Below are 24306 nucleotides of genomic sequence, written 5' to 3' on the forward strand. Positions count from 1 at the left end.
GAAACACTCAACAAAGGTTCCGGCTCAGGATGTTGTTATATATATATATATATATAAGCTGTATATATAAACAAATGACAAAAATAATTGCGATTTGTATCTGTTAAAAAAATGTATGCATTAAAGTTTATGCAATTAATTAATCAAAATTAACATGCTGAGGTTCCAGCTCTAATCTTAAACCTTTGTAATCAGGTTTTGGTACCAACGCTGAAGTGTTTTGGGTTTTAGGGGTTGCGAAAATGAACAAGGTCGCTGGTTTCACATAAAGTATTAAGGCCATATGAAGAATAAAATAAAATTACAAGAATAAAGTCAAAGTTACAAGAATAAAGTTGTATGAGAATAAAGTTGAAATAAAACGAGAATGAAATAATATTACAAAGACAAACACGTATGACAGTGTTTGTCTTTGTAATAATATGTTATTTTATAATATAATTTAACAATATGTTATAATATTACAAGAATAAGGGCAAAACAATACGAGAGTAGTCGTAGTATTACAAAAATGAAGTCGAAATAATGGGAAAATGAAGTTAAAATAAAACAAAAAACAAAAATAGTCGTATTATTATGAGAATAAAGTCAAAATAATATCTGAATAAAGTCATATTTTGACAATAAAGCCATTAGACTTGTGACTTTATTTGGAGAATCAAGTCATAATATTATAAGAATAAAGTTGTAATACTATGACTTTATTCTTGAAAACTACAACCTCATGTTCATATTATTTTGACTTTATTCTCGTAATTTAATTTAATTTTTATTTTCTTAGCATGTACCCTAGTAATCCATCGTATTGCAGCATCATACCGTTGTGCTAATGCTTATTTTTTAACCAGCAGAAATAAAAGTGGAGCTCCATGGCTCAAACACAGAGGTTAAACCACGGTGTGTGTTATGAGTGTTTTATAGCCTCTGTTCTTTACAGCTGATGGATCACGTGTCCCTTCCTCCTGACCTGAAACAGCTGATTTATGTCCGGTCCTGGACACTTGTGGCTGGAATCCAAGGAATGTCAGACGCTCCCCTCCGCTGTGCGCCTGTCCCACCCTAACACACGGAGCAGGCGCCTTGCCGGGCCCATGAAGGCCCACGGAGGCTCCCACAGCAGGGCAAGGAGGCAGAATGTCAGGAATGTGAGAGGCAGCACAATAAATACGCTCTGTGGCTCCATCCCGCAGCTTGAGGCTTATTGGTTTCCTGCTGGGATTGTTTGTAAGTTTTTCAGCCTTTCTGTGTCCCTCTATGGTTCTAATGGAGGAAAGGGAAAGTTCATGTTTTTTTAATTAAAGCTGCAGCATGTAGTTTTTATAAAAAATGTCTTTTACTTATTTGTTAAAACTGTCACCATGTTGTGACAGTTTGAGACAGATAATCAGTGAAAAGATAAATCTCCTTTCTGAGCTTCTATTCCCATCTAAAGAAATGCACCAAAAACAACCAATAAGAGCCAGGAGGCGGGGCTTAATGCTGTCAATCAAACTTATGTACTAAATATATTTAAAAAAGAGTAAATTTCCACCAAAAAACCCAGAAATTTTTAGATCACAGAAATTTTAGAAATTTCTGAGTTACAAAAATTAAAAATGTTTGACTCTTCAAATTTTTATTTTTTTTCTAGAAAATTTCTGACATTAATCTCAAGGTTTGCTTTTTCTTCTTGCAAATTTTTGACTTTTCAATCTCTGAAATGTTCTTGTTTTTTCTAAAAAAAAATCATTCTGAGTTCTCAAAATTTCTCCATCTTACTTAAATCTTTTCACTCAGCTTCTCCATTTTGGCTTCATCGTTCTTTTGTTAGTGGATCTGTTTGTCTTAAGCACTTGACACAATATTTTAATAGATAAAGACCCCAAACAAAAAAAGAAATCAAGGACATATTTCTTTTTTACCAGGACTGTATGTAAACATTCACTGCAAAATAAAGACACGTAATAGGAAAAATTCATTTATTTGTGTTACAATGTCAAAAACACAAATATGCATAGTGTTATGTGAAATAGTAAATTGGAACCATGTGATGAACAACAAAAAGTGCATAATTAGATAAACTGAAAATGTTCTCTGTTAATCTGGAGGTCAAGAGGAGAACAAGAAAATGTTCAGCTGAAAATCAAAGGCACAACGGAGGTGAAACACAAAGCACGTGCATCCTGAACATGCTGCTGGGATGGAAACAAAACAAACATAAAGACTCCATAGAAGCTAGAATACTTAGAAGTTTTGACAATAAAAACATAAGCAGCTTTGTTTACTGTAGCTGATTTTCATCTCAATGATATATCCAGACACCATTTTGATTACTCAGAAGTCTCAATTTTGCGATTCCCTTCTTCTCCGTCGCGGCGCAGCTTAAGGCCGGCTCTTGGCTGCGGGTTTATCCATGATGTTGAGCACGTCGTCCAGGATGGACGGGCCCAGGTCCAACTCCAGGGAGAGGAGCGACCCCGTGATTTGGCTGAGGGAATCCTGCGAGCCGCTTTTCTCCTTGGAAAGCTCAAACTCAAAATCGCTAATGCGTCCCTCCTCCACGCCACTGTCCCTGTCCACCCTGTCCTTGTTGCACTTGGACAGCTCCTGCTTGAATCCCACAGTAATGTCATTGTTAAAGTATCCGTTTCGATTGAAGACGTCGTTGTTCTGGAAGTCCATCTTGTTGTCGAAGCTGCCGTAGCTGTCGCTGCTAGTGTTGCTGTTTAAGCTACCATTAGCTTTGCGCAAGCTATTGTCGCTGATAAAATATGGCGACGGCTTCTCAAATCTGCCCTCGCTCTTGTTTAGCTTGTTAGCCTTAGCAACCGCCTTCAAGGTTGACTTGTTTGCGCCTTCCAGCAGGTCCAAAAGGACGTCAGGTTTCGACTGGAGGTCGGCGAACGGCGACGAAGGCTCGCTGTCGAAGACGTCCATGGACCTCAGCAGGGCGTCCATCTGGAGCATCTCTAGCTCATCGGGGTTTTTGGCTTTCAGAGGCGGCGACGGACTCATAAAGTCCTCCAGCGGATCTGCTGGAACTGGGAAGACGGTGGAGGAGATCAGCGGGAGGGTGAGCGCTTGGCTGCCCCCGACTGTTGGGAGTGAGATTGCATTCTTGAGGACCGGTGAGGGAGTTTCGGCGAGGGAGGCGTCGCTTGTGCTGTGCGCTCGCAGATACTCACTTTGGTTGCCATAGTGAGCGTGGACGTCCTTTTTTCCAGGCAGAAGCTCATACTTCCCCTGGAGGAAGGACATGTCTCCAAAGGCGTCTCGTTCTCCACCTTTCCCGATGTGGATGGTGTGGCGGAAGTCGCCAAGTGGAGGGCTGATCATATCAGGAGACAAAATGTCTCTCAGCCGACATTTTTTCCCCTTCTTGCTGCTGATGGGTTTCAGGTAAATGGGAGCTTTGGCAGGCATGGCTGTTTGTTGGGAGATTGCGTCGGATGTTTAGGATGAAAATGTTCTGTCGGTCTGAACGTTACGGTTCCCCTGCAGAGGGGCTTCAGTTACATTCTCAGAAACACTCGCCACATGCAGGAGTCCAGGAATAATGGCGGCATTGATCTGGAAACGGCTCTCCTGTCGGCGGCTTTCAGAGAGGGGACACTTTTCTGAAATCAGACAAAACAGAGACAAAAATGTGAGTTTTCAAACGTTTACAGAGAAATCTGGGTAAAACTTTCATGACAGTCATAAAACATGTTGTAACACCATGACAGTCTTTATGAAAATGACTATTTTAATGGAATTTTGCATTAAAAGTCCCATTATTTACCAAATAATGACACTAATACTGACTTTATTAACGTCATAATATATATATTTTTTTATTTTTTTTTTTTATTAGGTTTTAACATCAAAATACAAAATGTACAAAAATATATGAACAAGATATGTAAACTTTTTTTCTATAACAGAACCGAACATAAGTCGTACAGAACACATGGATAAGCCTTCCCAAATAAAATCCAGAGGAATAAGAAAAGAAAACAAGAAAAAACAAAAAGTAGATATGTTAGAAGAAGAAATAAAAAAGACATTAGTCTTGTGTGCAAAGTACAATGATATAAATATAGGTCTTAATAGTGAAAGAAAGAAAAAAAAAAGGGGGGGGGGGGGAAGGATTTAAGAAAAAGGTACATCAATGGGTATTAATGACAAAATAAATAATTTGATAAATAATATGATAATGTAAATAAAAAGGTCAGGCAAAAGCTAAATTTAGTTGGGCACCGTACGGGACGGCAATGTCTGAACAAAATCAAAAAACGGCTGCCAAATCTTTAAAAATTTAGTTGTGGAACCTCGTAGGGTAAATTTAATCTTATCAAGTTTACTAAAGTGTAAAGCATCTTTAATCCAGATTTCAAATGAGGGAGGTAAAGCTGATTTCCAGCACAGCAATATTCTACGCCTCGCCAACAAAGTGAGAAATGAAACCAGATCAGCCTCAAGTCTTGACAAAGAAACCGTCTCAGAAAGTACACCAAACAATGCAGTTAGTGGATCAGGCTGGATGGACATATGAGCTACTTCAGACAAGGCTGCAAAAATGTTTGTCCAATATTGCTTTAGTGATGGGCATGACCAAAACATATGGATCAGTGAGGCAGGTGTTTGATGGCAACGATCGCATTCCGGACTAACGTTTGGGTATATTTTAGAAAGCCTGGCCTTAGTCCAGTGAGTGCGATGCAGGACCTTACACTGAATTAGTCCGTGTCTGGCACACAGTGACGAACCATGAACACGGTAAAGAATTCTATCCCACAAGTCATCTGGAAACAGAAAACCCAAGTCCTCTTCCCATGCCGCTTTGATTGAGAGAATTGGGGACTCACGAAGACAGCACAATCTCTCATACAAACATGAAATAGGACCCTTTTTCGGTGGGGAAGGTGACAGAAGATTATCCAAATCATTAACAGGAGGTTTAGAGGGAAAGAGAGAAGTTTTTTCCTTAACATAATTTCGGACCTGTAGGTAACGAAAAAAGTGGCTCTTTGGGAGGTCGAATTTTGCAGAAAGCTGATCAAAGGAGACAAATGTACCCTCCTCATAGAGGTCACTAAAGCTTTTGATACCATGAGAGAACCAAACGGAGAAAGCATTATCGATCATAGAGGGCCGGAATAAAGGGTTCTTGAAGATAGGAGATTGTAAAGAAAAAAAGTTTAATTTAAAATAGCGGCGGAACTGAAACCAAATTTTCAGAGTCACTCTCACCATTTTGTTGTTCGGAATTTCAGCTCCTGATAGCAATTTGGGAGCATAAACTAAAGCAGACAAAGACGATCGTATACAGGATGAGGCTTCCAAATCCAGCCAAGCCGGGGCACTGTCCAAATCATTTGCCTTTAACCAATAATTAAGAATTCTAATATTGGATGCCCAATAATAAAACATAAAGTCCGGCCATGCCATTCCACCCACACTTTTTGGTCTCCTAAGATATGATTTACGAATTCTAGAGGGTTTATGATCCCAAATAAATCCAGTGATGATTTGGTCCAGTTTGCTAAAAAAAAGAAACGGGGATAAAAACAGGGACACACTGAAAGAGAAAAGAAAACTTGGGAAGCACGTTCATTTTAATCGTATTAATTCTCCCAGCAACGGATAAATGAAGCAAAGACCATCTATCTAGGTCTTGTTTGACCTTGTCCACCAACGGCTCAAAGTTAAATTTAAAAAGGTCGCAAAATTTACATTTGACCTTAACACCTAAATATGTAAAACCATCAAGGGCAACCCTAAATGGGAGAGAAGCAAGTGAATATTTTCGAGCCACCGAATTTAATGGAAAAATTTCACTTTTACCAAGGTTTAGTTTATAGCCAGAGACGCGGCTAAATTGATCAAGAGTTGAAAGTACAATAGGGACTGAAGAGGCTGGTTTAGAAATATAGAGAAGCAAGTCGTCGGCGTACAAGGAAAGTCGTTGTTCAATGCCTGATCTTGTGACCCCACTTAAATGTGTATTGGATCTAAGTGAGATGGCCAATGGCTCTATAGCTATTGCAAAAAGTAATGGGGACATGGGGCACCCCTGTCTAGTGCCTCTGAAAAGAGGAAAGTATTTAGAGTAAATGGAATTTGTTTTGACAGAGGCAAGTGGGGAAGTGTATAAGAGTTTTATCCATGAAACAAACTTATTACCAAATCCAAAACGTTGAAGTACATAAAAAAGGTAACCCCACTCCACCCTGTCAAACGCCTTCTCCGCATCCAGACTAATCACAAATTCAGCTTCACAAGAATCTGTGGGGTTATAGAGCACATTAAATAACCGTCTAACATTGGAGAAGGCATATCTCCCCTTAATAAATCCAGTCTGGTCAGGACTGATCAAAGATGGCAAGACAGTTTCTAAACGGAGGGCTAAAAGTTTGGCGAGAATTTTATAGTCTACATTTAAAAGAGAAATTGGGCGATAGGAGCCACAAGATAAAGGATCTTTATCCTTCTTCAGGATCAAAGAAATAGAAGCCTGTAACAAGGATGCTGGGAGAGTTCCAGTTTCAAATGAGTGCCTAAACATGTTCAGTAGGAGGGGAGCCAATTTAAGACTGAACTTTTTATAAAATTCGACAGGAAATCCATCCTGTCCTGGGCATTTTGAACTTTGCATATTATTAAGAGCACGTAGAACTTCTTCTACAGCCAAGGGCTCTTCCATTTTAAGACTATAAGTTCGGTCTAGTACAGGAAAAACAAGGTTATCACAGAAAGAGTCCAGAGACAAAATATCAAATGGACATTCAGACACGTATAATGACGAATAAAATTCTTGGAACTGGTTATTAATTATTTGTGGATCCGAAGAAATGCCATTGTGAGTTTGGATCTGTGGGATAAAATGTGTTGCTGACGCGTTACGAAGTTGGTGAGAAAGTAGTTTACTGGCCTTGTCACCATATTCATATTGGGCATGCTGCGACTTCATAAGCATCTCCTCCACTTGTACCGATGCCAATCGGTCAAACTCTGCCTGTAAAGACAACCTAACATTGTATGCCTCGGGTGAGGGGGAAGCTGCGTATAGTTCATCCAACTGCAGAATTCGAGTTGTAAGTTCTGACAACTTTGCCTTTCTCTGTTTAGTTTCGAAACTACTGTAGGATATAATCTGTCCTCGTATAAAAGCCTTAAAAGTCTCCCACAAGAGAGAGGGTGATGTACCTGGAGTATCATTTGTGGCAATGAAGAAGTCTATTTTTGAAGTAACAAAGGCAACAAACTTATCATCAGACAACAGACGTGTGTTCAAGCGCCAAGGAACAACAGAAGGAGAGCCACCTCCCATCACCAGGTCCAATGTCACAGGAGCATGATCTGAAATTACAATGGCATTGTGAGAACAAGATCGGATATGCGGTATCAGTCGGCTGTCCAAAAGAATGTAATCAATACGAGTGTATGTATGGTGAACTGGGGAGAAAAATGTATATTCTTTACGAGTAGGATTAAGAAAGCGCCAGGCATCAATAACTGAGAATTCTTTAAGAAAATTATTAACAACTTTGGAAGAATGTGATTGTCTGTTAACATTATTTGATGACCGATCCAAAGGGCCCAGCCAACAGTTCAAATCGCCAGCCAAGATAAGAAAATGTGAAGATAAATCTGGAATTTTGGTAAAAAAGGAACTAAAAAAATTATAATCGTCCCAATTCGGTGCGTACACATTAGCCAAAACTAATTTTGTATTAAAGATGCTCCCACAAACAATAATGTATCTACCATTAGGATCAGTAATAATGTTAGAAGACACAAATGGTACTGATTTGTGAATTAAAATAGCAGCACCTCGAGATTTACCTTGAAAAGTTGAATGATACATTTGGCCAACCCAGCCCTTCCGGAGTCTAGAATGATCTGAAATTTTCAAGTGGGTTTCTTGTAAAAACACAATTTGAGCACCCAAATGCTGTAGATGATGGAGCACTTTACTCCTTTTAATGGGTTGATTTAAACCCTTACAATTCCAGCTACAAAACTTGAAAACCTGACCCTTTAGTAAATTATCACAATTAGATTGTGACATCCATCAATCTGTGTAAAGAATGACCCATTGATAGCACTTAAAGACCAAATAACATGTGAAAAACAGTACGACAAAACAAGAACGTTAGAACTTACCCCTGATTGCTGAAGCATCTTCCCAAACAAGATGCGCGCATACCCCCTTTTGCTAACTACTAGATACCTCTCCCCAAGCATCCACGGACCCAGTAGAACTCAAGCTCCCACCAGTGCAAAGCAGGAACAAAAAAAAAAGTGGATCAAATGATATTATCTAATTAAGTGTATAAATAGATATGCATCTACATACCTACACACACACAGAAATATAAATAAACAAATAAAGTATATATAGGAAATAAATCAGTAGTAAGGATAGAAAAACTAAAAAGGTATTTGAAAGAAAAAAAAAGAGATTTAATAGAATATAAATAATATAATAATATAGTAATATTTATAAAATAAAATAAATTTTAAAAATTAAACAAAAATAAATAAAACATAAATAAGATAAGTAAGTGATTAGAATTAAATATGTAAGAAAAAAAAAAAAAATTAACAAAATCTGGTACTAAAAGCACCCCCTACATTTTGTGAAATCACAAAAAAAAACCAAACAAAAAAAAAAACCTTGACTTAGGTTACCATTTCACAAATATAAATCAGAAATAACGAACATCAGCCTCAAACCAAGTCAAAGTTATTAGTCAGAAGGAGCACCACCTCCCAGTTTCTTAATAAAGTCTGTGGCAGCTTCGGGGTCGGAAAACTTGCGCACAACTCCATTTGGCAGTGTGATTCTTAACTCAGCAGGGTAGAACAGACCAAACTTAACGCCAGGGCACGAGTGTAGGAGACGTTTGGCATTCCCAAATTGTGAGCGTTTTTTGGCCACTGATGACGTAAAGTCTGGAAAGATAAAAATTTTCCTGCCCTGATAGAGAAGAGGTGCAGCAGCTCCTGCCCGGCGCAGAATCAGTTCCTTCACATGAAAATAATGCACTCTGATGATAATTGGTCGAGGTGGAGCTCCTTCTTTAGGTTTTTCCCTGCTAGATCTGTGAGCTCGGTCCAGAAGCGGCACATCCTCCAATCCCAAAAGGTCACGCAGAAGCTGTGAGATGAATTCTCTAGAATTGGGCAGTTCCAGTCCTTCAGCCAGCCCGATGAGACGAATATTATTACGCCTTGACCTTCCCTCCAGATCCTCACATTTAGCCTGTAGTTGTTTAACTTCCCCTGCTAAAACAGATACAGAGGTCTGCAGGGAGGACAAATCATCACTGCAAGAGGTAGCAGAGACCTCAAGCTCTTTGATTGTGGCTCCCTGAGTTTCAACAAGAGACTGGATGGAGTTTATATTAGCATTAAGCTCAGCCTTCACGGATTTAATTTCTGACCTTAATGTGAGAGTAAGAGAGTCGATCCTCTTGTCAAAAGTATCACAAATGTCTTGCTTCAGACCTTGCAGTGCTTTGATAAATGTTGCCTCACTGAGCGGTGTATCTGATCCACGCTCGTCGCTCCCCAGCGGCGTCTCATCCATCCGGAGCGCGCCCGATCCCGTCTCAGCGGCAGTACGTCTCTGACGAGGTCCCTTAGTTTCCCTCTTGTCCATTTTACAAGAGTCGCAGTACTTTAAAACAGAAAATGGTCCCAAACAGTGCCGAAGAAAGTTGGCGTAAACGATGACGTCACAGTTCAGCGACACGAGCGAGCGCAACCAATAATTAGCTTTAGCACAATGGACCATCCAAGGACGGAAACCACTCTTTTATGCTCACCCGTGCCCGCAGTAATATCAGTCCTAGTACCACCGTGCAGGGGACAAGGGATCAACCCAAAAACGACAAACCAGTCCGTTTCGGGCCCGGGCCGGGCGCTATGTAGCTAGTGCACGCTGGCTAGGTTCGAGGCGACGACCGCGGCCTGTTACAAAAAGTTATTAAAACAAACGACTTATCGACCAAAAAAGGTGTCAAATGAACCAGGGATTAGAAGCGCACCATTATATACATATGCGAGGCTGATTGATAAATAGGGGTGTGCTTTAAAATAAATGTTTTGTCCCTGCTTTTGCGGAGCCTCGAGAAGCACGTCTTCACTCCATGGTGTTCCTCCGCGTTCCCCCTTAACGTCATAATATTTTGACTTGTCAGATTATTATGACTTTGTTCTCATAATATGAATATTTTTGCAATATTTCAACTTTATGCTCATACAACTTCATTCCTGTAATAAAGTTGAGTAACTGATCAAATATTACAATTTTATTGTTGTAATATTATGACTTTGTTCTCATTATTACAACTTTATTCTTATGATATGATTTTATTTTCAAAATATCACTTTACTCATTATTTCACTTTTATTTTCATACAGTTTTCTTCTGGTAATATTATAACCGTTTTCTTAAAATTAGGTCCTTATTCTCATTATTTTGTATTTATTCTCATACAACTTTATTCTTGTAATTTTTTGACTTTATTCTCATAGTTACTTTTATTTTATGGCCGTAATATTCTGTAGTTCATTTCATCCTCTTTGATACAATTACATATAAAATGCATTGATCAGATTGGGGATGTTAAAGTATCAGGAAGATGCTGCTGCAGTTTTAGCTACTGTTTTGCCTCAGTATGATAGATTTATTAGAAAGAAAGCTTTACCACACGCCCCAGAAATAAACTTTCAGCGTCTTTAAAGAGTGAGGAAAAAATCCTCTTGTCTCGCATTTGAGAGCAAAGGAGGATCAGGCCTAAATCTGCAGACTTTGCTGCTGCATTCACACGTCTTCTGGTCTGCGCCAGCTCTGGATGTGCTAATGTGGAACAGCTGGGCTGCAGATTGGGAGCGAGCGGCTGCAGAGAGGGGGATCAGAGCAGGGCAGCCTGTATTTGGAGCGAGCTACTGCTCCAGCATGATAGAAAGAGCTGCACCAGAGGAGGGCAAAGTGGGAAGGACCGGGTTTACAGGGCTTTACGGGGATTGTGTGAGAGATAAGAGTGAAGAATTACAGAGCAAAGGCATCTTAGGAGGGAACAGGATGCAGAATGTGAACTGGTTTTTCTTTGAGGAGCAAATCTGTTGTGACCATAAGATCAAAGGTTGGTAGAAAACAAGAAATTGTATTCAAGTTAGAGTAACACTACTTCAGCATCTTTTTATTCACGTAAAAGTCAAAAGTAGCTGCCCAAGCAAGAGTAAAAAAGTATTTGGTAAAAAGTCTACTCAAGTACTTAGTAACTGATCAAATTATCAGTCATTTAATATTTAAAAATTACATTATTTATATGAATTATTGTCATTTTGGTCCTTAAAATACCAAAATGTTCACTTAACTTTATATTTTGTCCATCTCCACTGCAAAAACATAAAATCTTACCAAATATTTTTATCTAGTTTCTAGTGCAAATATTTTATCATACTTGAAATAAGACAAAAAATAACTTGAACGTAACTTCTCAGCAAGAAACATGAGCTTGTTTTAAGTAAATAATTCCTTATTATTGATGGAAAAGTATTAGTTTCATTGGCAGATAAATTAACATAAAATGGGAAAATGTCTTTTTATAAGTGAAATATTCTGCCAGTGGAACTAGAACTGGGTTGCTAGGAAACGCCTGGGCTTGACTGGCGTTGCTAGGTAACGATTGTGAAATAAATTAAATAATCTGCCAGTGGAACTAGTACTTTTTCAACAATATTAAGGAATAATTTACTTAAAATAAGCATCCATACATTACTAAAAAGTTACATTTAGCTTAATACAGTTGAAATAAGAGAAAACTAAGATATTTTCACTAGAATCTAGACCAAATATACTTTGTAAGATTTGTGTTTTTGCAGTGCAAATGGACCAAAATATAAAGTTAAGTGAAAATGTTGGCACTTAAAGGCCAAAATGACAAGAATTAATTTAAGTTACAAAAACATAACCAAACCAGGCAAAGGTAATTGTTTGTAAAGCAGCTTCTTTCAATGTAAAATTTATGAAACGTGAACAAAAACTGCAGGTCTGTGTCTGTGTCTAGTGAATTTCTGGTTAAAACATGTTTGTTTTTCACTCAGTGGGTAGAAAATCCAGAAATTTTACTCAAGTAAGAGAAGAAATACTTCATAATAAAATTACTGAAGTAAAAGTAAAAAGTAAATCATAGTAAAAATACCCCTACTTAAGTAAATGGAACTGAGTAAATGTATCTATTTACTACCCAACTGCATAGGATCACCAGCTAGTTTACAGAAATGGAAAATTTGGTAAAGTTGAGGACATTTTCCATTTTAAACCCATTGGAGAATGTCACCAAGTTTAGAAACTAATGGAATAGAAGAACAGTCAGTAAACCAGCTTGTGGCTAAAGGGAGGTGACAGCCTGTGAGTAAGAGGAGCGCTTTCCCATTTATAGGCATATTTAATTAGGAGAGAGTGCCTGGCCAGACTGGTCCACACCTTACATTTCACTCAGGAAAACATCCACATTCCTGCAGCAGCCGACCGAATCGCCGCTCCGTTCTTATCTGAGTCACTTAACAAGTTTGTGTTTGTTCAGGAGGCCCATTAAGGGACACACACACACACACACACACACACACACTGGGCGTTTGAATCCAAACGGCCTCCGCTATCGTCACAACTCCTCCGTTATTTGAAAATGAGGTTTACGAGGCAAAATCTCAGTTTATCACTCGATGAGCACATTGGTGTTAAATATAGCTCTGACAGCCGGCAAGATGTGTGCGAGAGTGTTGAATGGGAACTTAACTTAAGAGTTGGTGAGAGCGTTTGTGAGAGGTGGCGGTGAAAGGTGTGACACGTGTGAGGCAGAAAGTGGGATGAGGTAGAAGTTAGTAGAAGGAAATACAGCAAAAACTGTACTTGGTTGTTTGTTTTTAAATTCAAAATTTTATTTAGGAACAACATGAAGATGTGAATCATCTATTCACATCTTGTAAAACAATATTTTACAATTCTCTTTCCAGTGGACTATATGAATCCTGACGTGTATTCAAAGTTCCAAGGCTGAAGCAGAAGTGATCTGCGCCATCTTGGTAGGCAAGTGCATGCGGTTCGAGACCAACAAAAAGAAAATATCTTGACCAATGTGTGAGAGAAAGATACATGAACAAAATGGCTGCTGTCGGAATTGACCCGTATGAGACGGAGAAGGAAAATATGTCAGACGATGGCGGACAATCTGTCTCCGATCTCCTACTACGAAATAGTTAACTACTTAGTGAACAGGAAGAGTACGTACAAAATTGACGAATGTAATGTTTGTAAAGGGCGTACAAACTTTTTGTGTGAATAACAAGTTTCTGGTGACTGGCAGAGTAAGTAAATGTAGTAACAAACACATAGGCTACATGTCCGTCTTAGCTAGCAGGTAAAAATTACATCAGCCTAGCTAATTTAGCTAGTTTGGCAGTAAGCACTACAGTAAATCAGTCATATTTATCTTAGTATTACACAGAGGTGGGTTAGACTACTCAAAAATTGTAATTGAGTAATTGTTGTAGCATATTTGTTTATGTTATAGGAATGAAGCGAGAGCTAGCTGTAATCTTGTAGCTTGTTCATCGTTGTCATAGCAACTCCGTAGCAACTGCCTGCCAAGATGGCTGCCAGTTACAAAGTTCATAGACATGTAATGTCTAATGAGAGCTATGAATACCCTTTCATGTGGTTAGTCAATATCCAGCACATTTTATTCTTTTTGTTTTATTTTGTTTTTGCTTAGAACAGTTGAAAGAAAAACAATGAAACAAAACTTCAATACAATAAAACAGATTATTTTAACAGAAGAGAGAAGCTAACAGTTTCAGATGAAAGTCCACCATAGTGAGTGTCCAACATTCCTCAAATCTGTCCTGTTTCAGTCTCAATGTAAATATCAGTTCTTCCATTCAAAGAATGTTTATGTAGTGCAGATATTTCATCATTCATTTCCGAGTAATTGCTTTTTTACTGGCAATTAGCATTGTATTAAAGCCATATATCTTATAAAGCCCTTTTACACAGCTTGGTCATTTGCCCTGAACATAACTTAAAAGTTTGAGTCAGTATTTACTGGCAGTAATTTTGAAACAAGTCTTGTAGTTCAAAGAAAGAGTAATCCAATATGGATACTCTAAGGTTTCCACTTGCCGTCTATGAGAAGGCGGCTGATACAGTGAAAGCCTGAAGGACTGACCTTCGTGTCAGGCTTCACGCTGGACTTAAACGGCAAGAATGTATGGAATTCAAGGGGACAGCAGCAAAACATGAGACATATTATAATTAGGTGTCAGTCTTCAATGCCTTAGCCTTAATGAAACCTTAATCTGTTTCATTAAAGCTGCTCTCAAAGTTTCCTATCTCACCACGTGAATTAGGTTGGTTTAAGTGTAAACCAGTGTTTCCAACCCTGGTCCTCAAGGCTCACTGCCCTGTATGTTTTAGGTATTTCCTTGCTTCAGTCCAGCTTATTTCAATTGATGACTGATTAACAGGCGTTTGTTGAACTCTAATCAGTTGAATCAGGCACATTAAAGCAGGGAAACCTCTAAACCATGTAGGACAGTGGGCCTTGAGGACCAGGGTTGGGAAACGCTGGTGTAAAGTAATGAAGCGGATTTTATGAGACATTCAGTTTGTTATATCTTTATGGTTTGATTATTACTTTATTCTTATATTTAAGAATCTTTTGACCATTTGAGGATGAACGAGTCCCCCCACTATTTAGTCAAATTATTGTTTATTGGATTAAACAGAAAATAGGTCATGCTGCCGACAGTTGGAGCCGCTCCAAGCCTTCTTGATGAACAGATTTTCAGCAGCACACACAGTGTTGGAATAGCATATTATGGGATTACATTATGTTGTCATTTTGTCTTTTCTGCAAGATTTAATGAGCATGGCCATTGCATTCGTAGAAATTTTAATTTCTCCCATTGAAATTTGGGAGAAATTCAATGGTTAAATTTCAACCAAACCAAACTTATTTGCTGTTTTAGCATTGCAATCTGCCTGTAGTTTAGTTTTTTGTAGTGAATTAACATTAACAGCCGCACTGGAGGATGCCATTTCTAGTAAGCTTTATAGTGTCGTACTAGCGCATTACATATGTCACAGCCAAACGTTAGCGATTGGCTAAAACTTAAAACAGCAATACAGTTGTGGATTTTTACCAAGCTAGTATTCAGTTAGCATTTTTATAAATCACATGGAAAGCTTGCCAATACAATATGTTCAAAAATAGTTTGTCAACTTGGCATAACTGGGGATGAAAATTCATATTCATAATTATCAGATTGATAAAAATGTGACACTAGAGACTTCTATGCTGAATAATCGACAAAGTTAATTGAGGTTGCTGACTGAATGATTCCATGAGTCACTGTAAATAGTTGAACAGGTATATTCTAGCAAAACAAGCCCTAGATTCACACCATGCTTTTGGAACGACTCCAAAACTTAAACCAACTCGGCACGTGCTGCAAAGTACAATTTAAGTGGTGTCGCCACCACAGATTGCAGCCCTGGGTTTCATTTACACCTCCTGGGAAGATGGAAAGCTGATGGCAGCTTCCTCTTAGAAATGCTTGCCCAAGCAGTCATGCAGTCATAACGGGAGTGGTGCAGGAAGAAAACACTGTGTCATTGGGTCAGCAAAGTATCTGTCTGGACATGCAGGGATCTGGAGCCAACCCAGCCTCTTTAAAACTGGAAGGCGAGGCAATGCATACTAGGTGATGAAGCTTTGAGTGTGGAGGCCGATAAATATAGAGCTGGTATCGGGTAATTAAGCTTATGGCTCGTGATCTGCCCGGGTATTTCTGGACACCTTAAAGGCACTTGTGATATCAGCGGCTCGGTATTATTCTGAGATGCAGCGTAATCTTACTGTAGTCTAAATAAACGCTACAGTTTGCTGATGCTTTGCAGTCTGCAAGCAGCTGCTACCTTCTTTTTAAAAATAGATACAGTGCACTTCCCAAAATATCCATCGAAGGATGACCAGAGTGACCTTTCACACACAAAAAAATCACTATACTTTAATCTACATGTTGCCTTTTTTGGGACCATATGGAAGTAAAAAGAGTCCAGCTCCTCCCATTCTCTCTATAAAACAACTTTGATGCTACCAAGTCCTCCTCTTGATGTCAAACTGACCTTGACTAGGGTCACGCCTTTGCATATCAGAAAGACCCTCTCTTTGGGGTTGTTATAAAAAGCACATGCCACAGAGGGTAATGGCAGCCTTACAAAATACAAAATATAATGAGCTGTTTCCTCAATTATAGGCAAAGGCCTTGCTTTCAAAGAGTCCAGTGGCTTGAATGAATTGCAGGGTGGAGTATTTGTTCTGTTTCTTTCTCACTCCCCTCGTGCCACCCGCATGCATGGCCAGCACTTGCCAGAGTTTTGCTTGGCAGATGCAAGCAGGGGAACTGAATCAAAGCGTTTGAAACATGAAGAGAATGTCAACATGTGCCGGCAAAAATCAACACTCTTCTTCTTGTGTATCGCTAAAGGCCTCTACAAAATCCGCGACTTGATAGAAATACAGAGCAAGAGCAGCTCAGCAGAGCAAACAAGCTTTCTTTACAAGCATGAAGCCGGAATATGAATGTCTCCTGGAAAACAGGGATACTAGAAAAATTGCTGTTCCTTGTGAAACAGCCATGAGAATGCTAATCTGCTGAAAGAAGCTGCTGAACTGAGCTGAAAACAGCTGAAGGGAGACAAACTGATGACAGCTGACTGGACGGACAGAGCTGAAAATATTTTATATGGAGCCCAATGGAGGAAGAGGTGACATGCCTGCACTCCGGAAGTGCTTGAAAGTAAACCATAAAACCTACAGCACTGATTCTTATATTTACTCAAAGCAGACACCTGTGGCTACATTTTGAGGCATAAATTATTTCTGTAGAGTGAAATATGTACAAACAGCAGCATTTTGTTTGTGAAAGCTGAAAAGCGTAAGTTGCTAGAGTGCGCGCTCTGCCAGTTGAAGAATTCCGCCATTGGATTTCATTGTAAAACTGAAAACAGCGAAAAATTTGCATAAAACTTAAATCGTGAGTTTAGAAAAACCGCAAGAGATATCAAAAAGCTGAATAACATGAAGATAGCTTTACATCTTGTGACTTGTTTAAAAGTTGAATGGAGTTTTTAGGTCGAAGTTTCCAGAAGTAGGAGAGTTTTAAAGAGCAGAATGTTTTAGCTGAATTTTGTGAAATTCTGAATATTTTATATGGAGCCCAATGGAGGAAGGTGTGACATGCCTGAACTCCAAAAGTGTTTGAAAGAAAACTGTAAAACCTACAGCAATGATGCTCATGTTTTGTCAAAGCAGACAGCCATGGCTACATTTTGATGTATAAATTATTTCTGTAGAGTCAGATATGTACGAACAGCAGCATTTTGTTTGTGAAAAAGCAACATTGAAAAAGCATCAGTGCCCACTGTCAGTTTAAGAATTCTGCCATTACATTGTAAAAAAAAATTCTACATAAAATATAAATCATGAGTTTAAAAAAACTCAAATCAAAAAGCTGAATAATATGAAAATAGCTTAACATCTTGTGATTTGTTTAAAAGTTGAATTAGGTTTCTAGACTGAAGTAGGCAGAATTAACAGGCTGATGAAGATAAAGTTTTTGCTGAATTTCAGTGGAGCCAAAATCTGCATTAAAGTTAAAATATTATAAAAAGTATGAAAGCTGAAAATACAAAAAGATACAGCAGAATTCTCCTGAAGAAGCTGAACGTTTAGATATATGAATTGTTGAATGTGCAGAACTAGTATGAAAGATGTAGTAAAAAGAAAAGCACAATCTTAAGAATCTGATGTGGTTTTACCTTAAGATTACATAAATGAAAGCAAAGCAGAGATTTTTATACATGCTTGGTCATAGTTTTATGGTTCAAACCATTTTCTCAGAGGAACCCCCACAGACATGCATGTCAGCAGCAAATCTCCAGCAGCATCACTCGGATCATGTTAGCATCGCAGCGTGAGGTCAAACATCTCTCCCTTACCTCGGCTGGATTTGAATCCCGGTCCGGTATCCCTCTGATTCTCCGGACGAAGCGTGTCTCTGCGTGTGTGTGTGTGCCGCAGTGCTGCTCCTGCGGTGCGCTGACACTGTCCTGCCTTCTGTACCCGCCTCCGGGCGCTGCACTCCGGATGACTGGGACGTCTGCTGGACAGCTGTTTGGGAATTGCTCTCCCACTCCTTTTTCCTTCTGCAGTCTCCTCCTCCACCTCGCTTCACTCCCCCCACTGGCTCCCTCTTCCTCTCCCTTCTTGTCTGTTTCTCTTCCTTCTCGGTCATCTCTCTCCTGCAGCACCTGTGCACGTCTGTCCACTCTCTTGCAGAGCTAGTTTTTTTTGTCCGTTCATCAGCTTTGTTTCTGCAAAATAAATATGTGTTATTGGTGTGTTCTCTGACTGTCCTTGTTTAACTTTCCACATCTGATAAGAACCAATCTGGGACTCACTCTGGCTGTCTTTGGCACTTGTCCTGATTTTTCTTTTAATCTGTAAACACGCATACTCATTATTTGCCCAAACTCTAATTTTGCAATCTCACTTCATGATGAGATGTGATTTTTTTTCTCCCCTAAAAGCTGCAGCACAGCGAGGCGTCATCGACTGAACAGACTAATTGTTGCAGAATACTGCAGCACTGCAGCACATGTAGGAAGAGCACATGGCCAGCTGCTGCATGCTCTCACTCTGCCTCCATGCAATGATTTCTAAATGAGACACAAGATGGTGTGTGGGAAAGAAAGGCTTCAAAAATAACTCAACTAGCAACAAGAACACCAAGCAGAAGCAAATCCACTTTCTTTTATCCTGAAATTCCCATCACCGTGGCAACCACTCTGCATCAGGGGAGATGGGAAACAATTTTTTTTCTGCGCAAAGGGCAAAAGGAGAGGTGTGAGACTCGGCTTGTTCAGTCTTTTTTACATGCTGGGGGAAGGGTGCCAAAAAATCAATCACTCCACTTCATCACCTTCCTAAAATAAAGGCCTGAGTTATTCTTTGCCAAAAGTGATTTTGGCAAAAAAAAAAAAAGTAACAGGCCATTATTTTAGGAAGGTGATTGTATTTTTTCTGCTGTCTAAGTCTAAGTTCTGGCTGAAGGTGGATTTACACCAACCCTGCCTGGTCCGCTTTAATCGAACTCCAGTCCGTTTGCCTAGAAAGTCCGGTTCGTTTGAGGAGGTATGAATAAGTAATCAAACTCTGATATGGACCAAAAAAAATCAAACTTTGGTCGGCCTACAAACCTCGGTCTTGATTCGGTTGAAGTGAACCCTGGTGCATTTTGAATGCATATGCAAATGGCAAGCGGACCTGAAACTGCTCCAAACAAAGGAAGTAGACTGTAGCACAGGGAATTCTGGGTAACAATTGCTTGCTAGCGATAGCTGGAGAAATCGAAGGCAAAAGGGAAATCCTACAATGGCTAAAATCTGACACCACTCTATTTTTGTTTACATTAAAGAAGAAGTAATTTATGGTCGGTGTCTTCTTTAGAGGGTTTTATGTCGTTTTCTTTTGTGGTTCTTGGTGTAGCGCCCCCTCTGGCGAGGAGGGGAACAGGTTTTTCAATAGTTTGGTTTGTTTGACACAGTGCATTGTGAAAGAGAACCATGGCAACTGAAAATGCATTTGAACCGAGTCTGTTAAGTTGTAGACAGCATACTGCGCTTGTTTTGGATGTAAGGTAATGGGAGGCGAGGCTAGAACTGTAGTTTTTCATTCTATTGTGAGAAGAGCGCTCAAGCGCATAGTTAACAGTTAATAACATCCTTTAAAGTGTGGATGCTAACATCACTGTGTGATTATTGAGTCAACAGAGTCTAGTCTGTGTGAAAACAGCCTAAAACTCTTCATTCATTGTTCAGAATGAAGATGTGGAGAAGTTGGGACGGGGACGTCTTTACTTCATTCATTTCCTGCCTTACTTTAATGGCCTGTTTTCTTGTTTTTCATTTTGGAGATTTTCAAGGAAACGTTTGATTAATAAGAGCTCAAAAATCTCAAGTGGCATTCATATTATAGAAACGTAGAGGTATCAAAATAGTTCTAGATTTAATTTTTATCACACTACATTTTCCCCTTCACTGAATAAATGTACTTAAATTAAAAGTATGATTTTTTTTGTATGAAATTATTTATTAAAACATAATTTTAAGAGTTCTTCAGATGTTTTAACAGGTAAGCCAACATGGTTGGAGGTCATGTTATTTCCTACACGATCAGACCATAAGTCTTGTGCTGTACTGCATCCTGGCCTGTGTCTGTTTGTCATAAATGCATCCTCTGTTTAACGTACACCAGCGTTATTTACCACCAGTTAAAGAGCAGTTGTGAATGGGCTGCTTTGGTGTTGTCAGATTGCCCCGGGTGATGTCATCGTGGGACCCATGTGGCCGCCACATGATCATTAGGGAGGACGCGCAACACTGTCCTTTCATTTACTGTAAGAAGCGCGCTAAACCGTGGAAACTCCAGGATGGCGGAGGCTCTAATAAGCAATGTCGCCTGGAAGATTAATCACTGGGAGATTTTGTTCCTTGGTAAGACAGCTACACACTTATCATTACGTATCTTTAGAAAGTTACTACATCTATTTATTTGTTGCTTCTAGACAATTTGTGCTCGTCTAGTTCCAGGGTTTGCCCTCAGTCTAGCCAATAAAACTAATTTAAAGCCTCAAGTGTTACTTGACCTTTTGAACAAAGACAACATGGCTCATAAACATTGTCTCTGGAAAATTTGTCATTTTTAAAGAACTGCCATTTTGTTTCTATTTTGGGGTCTTAAAATAATCAGAAAACACACATTTTCTAAAAAGAGAATAGAGAGCAGCTAGTTCATGTTTGTTTAAAGGTGATTTATTATGTTCATTACATTATTTTTGCACAAAATTGTTTTAGTCTGCTCAGAGCTGTTTTAGGGCCTCTTGCCACTTTAACTCCACCAATTTAAATGCTTTTGGCCACGCCCCCAATTCAATGATTACACTCTCACATGAAAACGGCTGCAAACAGATGAGCAGTTAGACAACCTTACATCTTTGAAAAGCATTAGTAGAGCAGAAAGTTTGGTCTTTTCCAGAAGCCATTGTGCAACGCATACAGAGATTAAACCAACTGACCAAAGATGCTGGAACTCTGCTTGGATTGCTCAGTAATGGGGCTGAGCTTGGCTGGCGTTGCTAGGCAACGATGCAGTGACTTAGCAATGGGGAAATTTTTAAATGGCTAATTTTCCAAACACGAAAAAACACTAACTTATTACCAAAACACAGCTGTTCTTTAAGTGCTTTAAATGTTTTTAGAAGCAGTCAAAACCCAAATGGAAGTACAAAAACATGCAAAAAGTGTTGCATAATATGTCCATCCATCCATCCATTTTCTGTTCACCCTTGTCCCTAATGGGGTCGGGAGGGTTGCTGGTGCCCATCTCCAGCTACGTTCCGGGCGGGAGGCGGGGTCACCCTGGACAGGTCGCCAGTCTGTCGCAGGGCAACACAGAGACATACAGGACAAACAACCATGCACACACACACTAGATAGACCAATTAACCTAACAGTCATGTTTTTGGACTGTGGGAGGAAGCCGGAGTACCCGGAGAGAACCCACGCATGCACAGGGAGAACATGCAAACTCCATGCAGAAAGACCCCGGGCCGGGAATCGAACCCAGGACCTTCTTGCTGCAAGGCAACAGTGCGACCAACTGCGCCACTGAGCAGCCCTGCATAATATGTCCCTCTTGAAATTATGTAAACAGACATATTGTTTCCAATCTAACAGTAAATAAAAGGCATATAAAAATGACTGCTGGTACTTTTAGTGCCATCATAATGTGGAAATTAAAAACTACTAAAACTGCAAAACCCTCGGCTAGTTTACTAGACTTGTAGAGCTGGGCTCAATCAGCATAACTGTGGAAATGCAATTATGTGACGGAGCAAATTTAGCTTTTTCACCGTATTTTAAATGTAGAAATTGTGCCACTTCCTGTAAGCTGTGGGTGGTCCACAGCAGTTGGATCCTGGACGAATTCAGGGATACTTGATGCAAGATGGCAACAGTAACGGAAGCCTAGAAGCAAAGATAATAATTTATAATTAAGTTAAAGTAAATGTGCTTTTCGACTCTTGCTTTGTGGTCTTTAGGTATTTGGAGAAACTCATTTTACTTGGCAGCCTACTCAAAATCAGAACGTCTGTGCAACTTGCTGCAACGTTTCACAACTTGTTCTTCAACAGATTCCTCCAGAGAATCCAGGATTGAGCAGCAGAATGGAAACTACATTTCTCTTTTATGCTCAACAGGAGGGCCCTTAGTTTTCCTTCAAACCTCCATTTACATCTTAACTCACCATTATACTACGGTTCCTCTGTATTAGTAAGTTGCGAGGTTGAATATTTGGTTTACAGCATTCAGGTTCAGTCAGAAGTTTACATACACTGATAATGGATATAAATTTTTGGTCTTGAATGATTTATTCTAATAATTTTTTCAAGTTGGGAATACTGTAGATCGGTGGTGTCAAATTAATGAATCTCCATTTTGGACCATAACAAGAAAACAAATGTCTTCATTTGCCAACATATGAATAAATAGCTTTTCCTGCATTTGATGACTATTTCTTAAAGTTAAATAATATTAAAGATATTCAAAAAGTGCTTTAATTTGATTGATGTATATATTTAAGAAAACAAGTGTTATCTTGAATGTTTGATTTATGTGGCCCTCTGAAGGCTAGCATATAGAGGCCGGATTTGCCCCCCTAGCCTTAAGTTTGACATTTGTTGTATAATATAGAACTTTAACTAAATTTAAACCAAAGATGTGGTGCAGAAGTTTCATATTCTTAAATTTTAGACCTGCATACGTCAAAATAAAGTAAAATACAGATTCTAACATATGCATTAACCCCTACTTAACTTTAGTTAAATCATCCTAGCATGACACAACTTCACATTATGCTTTTTCTAACCAACAACAAGCTTCTGGGGTAATTTTGGCAGCATATTTAACCACTTTTCTTGCAGATTTGACTTTATTTCAGTTAGTTTGGCTTGTAAAAGTTTCCAGAGTTCAGGTATTTGTATAGATCAGGTAATGTTAACATAATTTATCCAGATCTGGTATTGAACACCCAGTTTTATTCAAGATTCAGTCTTCCACTTGTTGATTTGAGGTGAGTCTGAACGGCTCACGTTTGGCATTTCACACATTTTTCTTGTCATTTGCGGCCGAGCTGCTCCATGTTTGTCTGAGCATAAAACTTTTCCACAGAAGGCATTTTGTTTATTAATGTGGGTAACCAAGCTTGAAGGTGGAGCAATGGCGTCTTTCTTGAATGATTCACTCTGATCATTTTAAAGTGACTTGTTTCCCTGCAGTTTCCAGTTCTGAACATTCTCTATTTTATCTTCCTTAAGTAGTGAGACATCAGAAAATCTTGGCTGAAATCTGCAGTTGTTTCCAGAAAGCTCCAAGAAAATTTCCCAACTTGCTTCAGTCTAATTGTTCTGATTGTCGGTCAATCTAATCGCAAAGAAGCAAAAAACACTGGCTCAGTTTATTGTTATAGAAAATCAGAAGAAATTCAGCAATGCTTATATTACTGCATGTAAATAGTAATGTCTATGTATTTAATTTTGTTTCAAATCAAGAAAATCCACAATAAAGGTAATGTGCACATTTAATATGAGGTGCAAATATTGTACACTGCAAAAACACAAAATCATGCTGAATATTTCTGTCTAGTTTCTAGTCCAAATGTCTTATTACAGTTGAACTGAGACAAAACTAACTTACAAGTAACTTTTCAGCAAGTTATAGGAGCTCATTTTAAGTCAATAATTCCTTAATATTGATAAAATACAGTACTATTTCCAATGGCAGATTATTTCACCTTTAACATGGGAAAAATGTTTTGTTATAAGTGAAATAATCGGTCAGTGGAAATAAAACTGGGTTGCTAGGCGACGGGCTGGGCTTGGCTGGCGTTGCTAGGTAACGGTGTTGGGCCAGTTGATAGTGAAATGAGTAAAATAAATCATCCACTCGAACTAGAACTTTTGATCAATATTAAAGAATAATTGACTTAAAACAAACTAATATATCTTATTGAAAAGTTTATTGTAAGTTATTTCAAGTATTCTAAAATATTTGTACTATAAACCAGACAGAAATACTTGGTATGATGTTGGGTTTTTTCAGTGTAATCTGAAAAAACATAGTCCAATTCTTTTTGTATTAATTGT

The 24306-nt window shown here is 38.9% G+C and overlaps 1 protein-coding gene across 1 annotated transcript; it reads right to left on the minus strand.

Annotated features, from left to right (window-relative positions):
• Positions 1 to 1943: 1943 nt before the first annotated feature.
• Positions 1944 to 18232, minus strand: cdc42ep3 (CDC42 effector protein (Rho GTPase binding) 3). Its single transcript, XM_028007641.1, has 2 exons — positions 18041 to 18232; positions 1944 to 3596 (listed from the first exon to the last, which is right to left on the minus strand). Exon 2 carries the CDS (start codon positions 3400 to 3402, stop codon positions 2362 to 2364), a length of 1041 nt encoding a protein of 346 aa, XP_027863442.1. The 5' UTR covers positions 3403 to 3596; positions 18041 to 18232; the 3' UTR covers positions 1944 to 2361.
• Between the last annotated feature and the right edge of the window lie 6074 nt (positions 18233 to 24306).

This window comes from Xiphophorus couchianus, chromosome 22 (assembly GCF_001444195.1).
Source record: "Xiphophorus couchianus chromosome 22, X_couchianus-1.0, whole genome shotgun sequence".
NCBI classification, from domain to species: domain Eukaryota; kingdom Metazoa; phylum Chordata; class Actinopteri; order Cyprinodontiformes; family Poeciliidae; genus Xiphophorus; species Xiphophorus couchianus.